Below are 9162 nucleotides of genomic sequence, written 5' to 3'. Positions count from 1 at the left end.
CTGCTTCAGACAAAAATGAGTTACTCTGCATTGGTTTAGAGTACGGCTGAGCAAACTTGATCTTAGAGCACTCTGAAGAAAGTCTTGCTTGCTTTCTCTCCTCACTCTTCCAGCCTTTTCTCCCAAGGACCACAAAGTCCTGATTCCTCCTTTCCTGCACTGACTGTAACATTTATCATGTCCTCTATGAAAGGATTTAGTTTACTAATCCAGCAGAAAACTACTCAGGGTTAGTGAGAACTGGCTCGCAAGGGACTCAGAMAGCATCAGAGCCATCAGGAAGTAACCAGAAGAAACGTGGAGCCAGAAGAGGAGTCAAGTATTCCCTCTTTTGGCTGATCTAATAAGTGATTAGATCAATTCTGCCTGTCTTGTGATTGTGAAACTGCCAGCACTCTAATTCCCAGTACTCCTGCAACCATGATGAGCAGCTTGTCAGCAAAACTAGACTTGCTGGAGGCAGTRGAAACTGTGAAGGAGAACATTCTTGTTGTCCTCAACCAGGTTTACAAGGATCTGAGAGAAGGCAGTAAAGCAATGACAAGGGCAGCAATACTTCATTAATCTGCTCCATGCGGAAGCACCGAACGCATCCGCGTTGCCGAAGGGGTGTCAGCAGCTTACCTGAGCAATGGTGAAGAGTGCAACGCCAGCAAAGAAAGGCACTGAGGATATCCCGAAGTACCAGACTACAAGCCAGGCTGAAACATCCAGTATCAGGAGGTGAAGGAAAATGAGGAAGAAAAAGGTATAATCTGGCTTCAGAAGTCCCTTCTTCTCAATATCACAGCGCAGCTCACGGAAATCCTCTAGGAGCGATTCCTGTGGGCAAAGTGAGTATTAATGCACTGTCCACTTTGAAAACRTAACAGAGCAGACACAGGAATCCCAGAGGATTTGTGAATGCTGGTGGAGGTATTTCATAAACCTTCCATCACAGGGGTCTGTGTGTAAGAAGGAGTGCAAGATCAAGAGATCTTGCTTAGCCCTGAAACTGGAAGAGAAGGTGGCAGCATGCTCTGTGCTTGAGACACCACAGTGGGAAGACCTGAACACACTTTGGGGCTTATTCCCCAACCCAGGTACYGTTTTGGCCACTCTGGGAGAGCAAATTTTCATGTGTGGCTAATGCCAGCAGCATCCCCACCACCCAGCCTGACACAGAGTCAACCATACTGTTTCAGAAGATAGATCTGTGAGCACTCTTGCTTGGTTCTCCTCCCACATGGAGCCCCACTCCATTCCCAAGGCTGGATTGGAGATTACTCACTTTTTTATTAGCCTCCGAGCTGGGTTGGTCCGGCGCCAGCTCCCCAATCTGCAGAGGTTTCAAGTACTTTTTCACCAGATCCTTATCATTGTGAAAGGCTACAAAGGCATCCTGAGAAACACGCAAAGAAATGGAGTAAGAAAGGGATTGTGTCCAAATGCCCAGGCCCTAGAATTTCCAGGTCATTGACACAATATGTGATCCCAATTCCTCCAGTCCAGAGATTTTCAGATGTTTGTTCCTCCTAATTGCTCATATAGTCCTTTGCCACCAACTGGAGATAGACTCAAGGAAGCTGGAGATGTTTCAAGAAAATAGATGKCATGAAAGTACCTGGGTGAGGCTGATAATAAACCTGAAAGTATTTGATGAAAAGCTCCTTGCTGAGGAAAGCTTGCTCTTTCATCTGCTGGTTTCAGCACAGTCCTTCCTTAGAAGGCTCCAGCCAACAGCCCTGCCCTATGGATGGGACCCAGGAGTAGCAAAACAGGTCGGTGAATGAGTGTCTCTTTGCCATGCTTAGAGGAAAACAAGGATGCCTTTAAAATCCTGCTTTTGTCATGCTAGGCATGTACTGAAGCTGCAAACACAGCAGGGCTAACACAGCTGGGCATCTCCTGCAGTTCCCTGTAAGTCTTAGAATTGATTATCCTGAAAAGAATTATCTATATAATACTAAAGATACAAATAGCTCTGTTTAATTGTCATTTACAGTACTGCTTTGAAAGGCGATCTGAAGTGTGGCATCAAGGAGACAGAAAAAAACAAGCTCCTGCTTTGCCCATCTGCTCAATTTTCCAGACTTTTTGTGAGTTTTCCAGAAGGAAGGCAAAGAGGCTAACTATATTCCTTGTGCTGTCTGGCATCAGAAAAAATGCAAGCTTTTCAGTCCTGCAACCTGTCCTTTCTTGCATCCTCATTACCACCTTCTGAGGGATTAACTTTAAATTGCAGATTAACATCTGCAAAGCACCTAACCTCTCACATCAGTGTAATGTTCTGCAATGCATACTGTCTATATTTSCAAAATAAAGCACATAGAGGAAGCTGAGAATATGCAGAAAAAGAAAAGTCTTGGAGCCTGGCTTTTGGCAAAGGCATGTACCAGATCACCTCTTCAGACACCTTCCAGTCCCGCTTTTCTAAGAAAGTGTGTATTTCTCAAACTAGAGAGCAGGATGAGAGAAATTAAATGTGAAAACAACCTATCTGATCCATTGTGGTCCATGATTTAGATAGCGCTAATCCATGAAACAAACTGAATATTGGGGAATCTCAGAGATAGTTTCACATATAAAGACAGAAATTCTACCATGACAAGAATTGAACTAAGTCACAAGTTTAGACCCTGATCCTGAGCTAGTTTCTAATGTGCGYGTTTCTGACTGAAAATTCAATATCAACTTCCAGTGAATAGTCTGTGAGATCTGTCTAAAAATGAWTCATTTCTGCCAACATCGAACTATTAAAAAACAAAAAATCTACATCAAGAAATTTTGCAGGAATCTCCAGAAAATCCTCTTTTGAATAATAACTATTTGTAGACTTTTCTCCTCATCTTCTGCTGAAATAACCTCTTTGCTCAACTGTCTTCTCCTTTGCTCCCCTTGCTCTATCTTTGCTTTCCTTTTCTTGTCCCTGATGGCATCTGTGTCACTCTGAAAGAGCAGCCTTACAGTGGAGGTTCACACCAAGGGTACCACCTTCTATCTCTTCCCTTTCTCCCTGCTGCAATGCACACACTTCTCAAGCATCTGGAAGATAGCCGGCCTCATCATGCCTGGTGGTGAGACAACCTGAATGGATGTAGTCTGTTCACATCAGGGTGTAACGAACCTAAAGCAGAGCTTTAGGGTTAGCCTAGCCACTAAGTCTGACCTCAAAGGTGTGAAGAAGGGCATCCTCAGAGACAGCCCAGCTGCGATATCTGACTAAGCAGAGCCAGGAGCTCCAGCATCACAAGTTTTCTCTTGTCCCACCTTGTCCTTCTGCCCTGAGATTGGACCACCTTCTTCAATGGGCTTCCAGGTCTTACCGTAGCGTCTTGCCCAGCATAGTGGCCAATAACTCGCTTTCCTCCAGGGTGCCGATTGGAAAACTCGCTGACATCGTAAACCTTCCTGTTGATCACCAGCCACTGCTCCCGACCTTGGCCRCGACCGTTGTGGACCCTGACCTCTTCCCAAGTGAAAAGCCGTGGAAAGGCTGCGAGCGGTTGCGTCTCCTTCTTGGTGGGGCCGGTCTGCGGAGCCATGCGCGCTGCCAGAGGCGCCGTCAGCGCCGAGCTGCACCCGCCCAAGCTTTGCAGCGCCCTCGTCTAGGGCGATCCATGTCGGCCTGCCCGTTATACAGCCCCGCTCCCAGCCACTCCCTGTGCTCCCGGGGCTGGTTGGCTCCCCGCATCCAAACACACCCTTCCCCAGCTCCCTCCTCTCCCGTGTTCACGCCAGGCACCTCGGCACGCCCTTGGATATAAGCCCTGTTCCTTCTTGCCCATGTCGGGCCTCCTTTGGAAGGCCCGATCGCACATGTAGGCTATGTACCAAATATGTACCAAATCCGTACCAAATGTGGACAGGTACAAAGGACTCACAAATATTTAGGCGGCTGATATCCAGGTAAATGAGAGGGTAGAAAGACAAAGAGAGCTGTTCAGTCAGCATCTTCAAAGATCATTAGGAAGTGGATAAGGTAAGCTGTGAACTTGTTGCCAAAACGCTCAGTGAACATGGGTGTTAGCCAGAARGGAGAGCTGAGCAGGGCTCTGCGTGTCCCTGATTAAAAAAGAGACACAGYGACCTTGTCAGAAACCCGAAGCCCTGTCAGCACTGCCCTGTAATCACTCGTTCATGTTGAGGAAGGCTGCATTCACCATACGTCGGAGCCCCACCATATTGCACAGAACCAAGGTGAGACGGCAGCAAACGCTCCCGTGCAGAAGGCCAGGAGCTGCTGTTGAGCGTTGGCCAACAACTCCCGTTTAACTGGGCTGCCTGACCCCGCGGTCTGCAGCGAACCTTGGCACAAACACCCTGGAAAGAGAAGGCTGCCCCAAAGCCTCTGGAAGTCTTGTCACAAGCCACGCTTCAGCATGTCTTTGGGATTTGCCGTCTTGCCAAAATGACCCTGCCGAGCTAAATTCACGCATCTCTCAACTAAAAGCATTGTCGATTCAAACAGCACTGGATCCCAGTGAAATTAAAGAAATTACTAGTTTTCCTCAGTTAGTTTAGCCTTGCATATTGGTGATTCTTTGCATAGAACTGTTTTCAGAGTTTCTTTTCTGTAGCCCTGGCATTTAGTCATCTCATTCGAGGTCAAGTAATTCATTTGTAAGGCGACAGACTTTAAAAAAACAGTGAGGTTGAGAATAAATAACTGGAAGCACTTAGTATGCATGCAGATTAGGAGTTTCTAAAACTGTGTTTAATGAAAATGCTCACACGAATAGCCTTACTTAAATAGCAGTCCTGTTGAGCCAAAAAAACAAGCCTCTCCAGCACTCAGAGAGTATCCAGCATGTGGTAAAGTATTAATTCCAAGCTCCAAAAAAAAAAAAAATGGTAAGGAGAAGTTAATGACATGCTGTTTGTCTCACACAACTCTAATTAACCCTGGGAACGTGAAGCAATTTTGCAGGTGAAAGAGAAGAATTAAGCCCTTGTATACCAAAATAATGCCCTACATCTTTGGATTCAAGATTTCTTAATCTAGTGCTGTTTTTCTTTGAAATCACCAGCCTTGGGTGCTTTTGAGGAAGGTACACACAGCAGGCAGATGTGGAATATTCTGCCCTTATTAGACTTTTATCTTACTCTTTTACTGGGCAATACTGATACTGACAGTTTGGTCTTGACCAGAAGCAATAGCTGCAGCCTCCAAGGTCAAAGTTAGACAAGCATGAACTCATATTTCCTTCCTGTTTCCCACTACTGTGGCAAGCAACCTAGAGCAACACAGAGTTCAGAAGACAGACACCTGCCTTTGCCCAAGTCCTGCATGAAGCAGGCAAGCAGAGAAATGGAGACATGAAATTCTGTCTCTAGCTGACAGAGAATTGTAAATTATGCAATTTCAAAGACTTGAAATCATGTAGCATCTTGTAARTGAATCAGTCAAGCCCAAAACAACAACTGAAAGTTCCTGATAGTGTGGCAATGGTTGAACCACCCTAGCTAACAGAGAAAAGTGACTATGGATGTTCATCAGAGGGCAGGAATAAAACATGGGATGAATGAAGTCTTCTATGCTCTCAGGCTTCGGTTTTTAGCCAGTTACCTTACTCTAAAAAAAAAAAAAAAACTTAGTGATGTGTCTCTTGTGTTTAGATTCGAGAATGGAATACATCTTTAGTAGTAGCTGGTCTTACATTGAGCTCATGGATTAGCTTACAGGGTGGTAAATTGGACAATAATTGTTGCAAATTTCTGCATAGAATTTGCTTGTACTTGTAAAACAAGAGGTATTTTGCAGCTGTGGGGGGTGCCATAACCATGACTGCTGCCAAGAGGTGGTGGGTGTCTGTATGCACCGAGCCAGYGTTGCTACCCAGGCAAATGAAGTTTGGGAACCTCACGATAGCTGTCCTCCATGCTACCTAATTTCACAACATCCTAATTTCATGTCTGGATTTATTCAGCATCAGATACCATCCCGAGGGCCCCGTAATAATACATCTCTATGTTACTTTCCATCCAAAGTCAGAAGCAGAAGGCGTCTGCCTAGATTATCCAGGTCATCCAACAAATTCCAGAGTTGCTTGAAGAAGCCCAGAGAGATAGCGAAAGCCACCATGAGTGTGTTTACCCAGAAGAACTATTGAGAAACCATATATAGTGAATTTATCCCATACTTAGTGTTCTGCAAGAGCTGCCCACACACTGGCAGCTACCTGGGCAGCTAGTGCACATCCATAGCGCTACTCTGCATGGCTGCATTTGTGAGGAAGAGTCTTTCTGTAAGAGCTACTTGATGTAGGCTTCAGGATTTCCAGAAAGCCATTGACTGCCCAACTGGTAGATCCACTATTGGAACAGCATTTCCATCCAGATGTTCATCCAGATGTTTGCAGCTCTGACTTAACCAGTGGTGGCAAATGGACACAGCACAGAGTGGTCCTAGCTCCAGAAAAGGACTCCAGGTCATTCTCATTCGAGACTCTGCCATTTGACTTCTAATGATAAAAGTCTTTTCCTCTCCAGGATGAAAAATGCCATGAGAGTCCATCGTCCAGGGAGGGCAAGGGGACATGCTTCTGTGACAGCTCCTGAATCTTTTAAAGATACAATAATTTTTGCAGCCTAGCTATTTTTTTTCCCCTTATGCAACAGTTGGAAAAAATAAACAAATAAAAGAACAATAGTTATTTGCTTGGTGTTGATATTAAAGATTATATAGTAGTCAGAAAAGGGATAGGGCTTTCTCTGTTTTTATATTCTAAATTAATTAGGCACCACCTTTTATCTCAGATGTGGTTACATATCAGTGAACTCCAGCACTTTCAGAAACCAAGGGAAACCAAAGCAAAGCCAAAACCTTTTATGCAGGGCACAGAGCCAAGCTTGCAAKTGGAGGCCCTCTACTCTTCACCGCCTTGCAGGCAGATATTGCCCAGATATGCAAAGTCTTTATAGTTTATTTCATTTCTTAATTATCAGTCGTAGTAAGTCAACACATCCYTTTTTCTTTTCCACAAGTGCTTTTCCTGCAGTTTTAAGATCTAAACTCTAACCAGCTCTTTCCAGAAGCACGCAGGTGACATTACATTTGTTCTTCCAGAGAGGAACTAAGACAAAATGCTTCAGGCTCAAAGTGTCAAATGCTCAGGACAAAACCATTTTTGTTTTCCTACTGTCATATATTTGGGATTGATATTTTTTTCCAGGCTACTCTACACTTTTTACCACATTTTSTAAGTCCAGTGGAGATCACCCACTCATTAGAGACACTTTTACATGTTCTGGATGCCTGAAATCCCCCATGCACAAACTAAAGACCCTGCAATGAGTGAGGAGGTTTGAAAGGCTTTGCTTGAATACTAATACATGCCTTGTGCAACACCAATTAGGAACAACACAGCCCAAGCCAGGATGAAAACACCCATCGTGACTCCTCTGCCTACACACACAGCATCTCCTGTCTCTGCCTTGGTTCCTGGGCCACCCTTCAGCTTCTGCAACTGAGGAGGTGGGGATCTTGCATCAACCTGCCATAATTGGCCACCATAATTTGTATCTCAAGCACTAAGCAGCTTTTTGCACTGGATAAGGACAGAGACAGAAGCAAATGTCTAAGCTAATGTCTTAACTACATGAGTTTAAGCTCATAAGACACTTTCAGGACGGTTGCTGATTCTCCCAACCTGGTGTAATTAGCAGACGTGATGAGGGTACATCCATACCATCCTTCACAGCACTGATGATATTTAACTCTACTCGCCCCTGTACTGATCTCTGGGGAAACACTGCACAAAATGGGTAATTTAAGTAGTTCAAGGGCATGATTCTGCTTCCTGCCTTCCATTACCATGCAGAATAAAACACTTGCCACCAGAAGAAAGAAAWCAGAATGCTGCTGCTATGAATGATAGCACAAGAGACTTGTGAATGAGGAATCATCTGCTTTAGTCATCTGAGAAGTACACTAAATGTAGCATGCAAAAAAAAAATACACAGAAATTTAGCCCAGTGTCCCTGAGACGGGCTCTGAGGACTGGGCCACTGCCAAGGCCATCCCTCAGAACCTCCTCTCGCTCCTGTGCTATCCTCACAGACSTCCCTCCAACAAGTCCCTCATGTAGATGTGGAGCAGCCTGGAGCCCGTCCTGGCTGCAGCTCCTCCAGCACAAAACCTTTGATCAGCGTTAGAGAGAGAAGGGTCCGGATGAGTCCTATCRCCCTGATACAACTTCAGTAACTTTGCAAACTCTCTCCTTTCTTCTTCCCCCTTTCAGAAAAATCCCTCAGAGCTCTGCTTCCAGCCTTGCACCGGATGACGCAGAGTTTAGGAATCTGTTCTTGTCAATCCTTGCCTTAACATGTTCTGCCTCACAGCAGCTGCATGTGGTGGCTCTTTGTCAAGGCAACCTTGCTCGCTCAGAGGAGGAATTTTGCTCAAGAAAAGGCAATGTCTGTAAGACACAGTCCGAAACATGAACCAGCTACTCCACAAGTCTGTTCTGTAAGATGCATTGGACTCCATCAGGCCTTTTCCCCTTATTTATTCTTGTCTTCCAGTGACTTGGCAATACTTTCTCAGGACAGAAGTACATGTAGCTTTCTAATGTCAAATGAAGTCCCATARTCTGTTCTGCCTCTTGGATGGAAGGGAAAAAACAGAAGCAGACAAAGAGCAGCTCCAAATCACGAGAACATAGTCTGGGTTTGCTGGGAGCACCTTCTTTCACCGCTTCTTTTACTTGGGCAACATCAAACGTTTATTACTCCATCTCATTTCTTTTTCAAAATTGGGATTGCGAGATGATTTTGGAAAGGAAAATTTTGCACCTTCACCTGCCAGCAGCTGAGATGATGCTATCTGGCTCCTTACCTAAATACTCATTTTAGAAGCACTCACGTTCATCCCAAAGGGTCTGTTACACAGGAGGTGACCTAATGATGCTAATACTGGCCACAGGGCTGCCCTGAACTCCGAGTCAAAACTGTACTTTCTCTGTAGCTTCAATTGGTCTTAATTCACCTTTCAGCCACCAAGTACTTCTCTACTGCTGCCAGGTTGAAAACCTGTCTGCTATAAAAGGAAAGGAAGCAAATTTGTTGCAGCAAACTAAATTTCCTCTGCACTCTTTGCAAGCAAGCAGAAGTGCACCCACAAACAAAAGGCATATATAAATAGACACACATATGAAAACACTCACCTGGCAAAAGCCCAAA

General features: G+C 44.9%; 1 protein-coding gene across 1 annotated transcript in view; it reads right to left on the bottom strand.

Moving 5' to 3' along the window:
• LOC112948043 (fatty acid desaturase 1-like) overlaps positions 1–3524 on the bottom strand; it is a 9526-nt gene extending 6002 nt beyond the window's left edge. The window contains exons 1-3 of the mRNA XM_026040244.1: positions 3306–3524; positions 1271–1381; positions 625–822 (exon numbers count right to left, since the gene is read on the bottom strand). Coding sequence (XP_025896029.1) covers positions 625–822; positions 1271–1381; positions 3306–3524 — 528 coding nt within the window. The remainder of the gene's footprint in view (positions 1–624; positions 823–1270; positions 1382–3305) is intronic.
• Between the last annotated feature and the right edge of the window lie 5638 nt (positions 3525–9162).

This window comes from Nothoprocta perdicaria, unplaced genomic scaffold (genome assembly GCF_003342845.1).
Source record: "Nothoprocta perdicaria isolate Ctin4 unplaced genomic scaffold, notPer1 scaffold_251, whole genome shotgun sequence".
In the NCBI taxonomy this organism is placed as follows: domain Eukaryota; kingdom Metazoa; phylum Chordata; class Aves; order Tinamiformes; family Tinamidae; genus Nothoprocta; species Nothoprocta perdicaria.
This window is presented reverse-complemented; position numbering and strand designations above follow the sequence as displayed.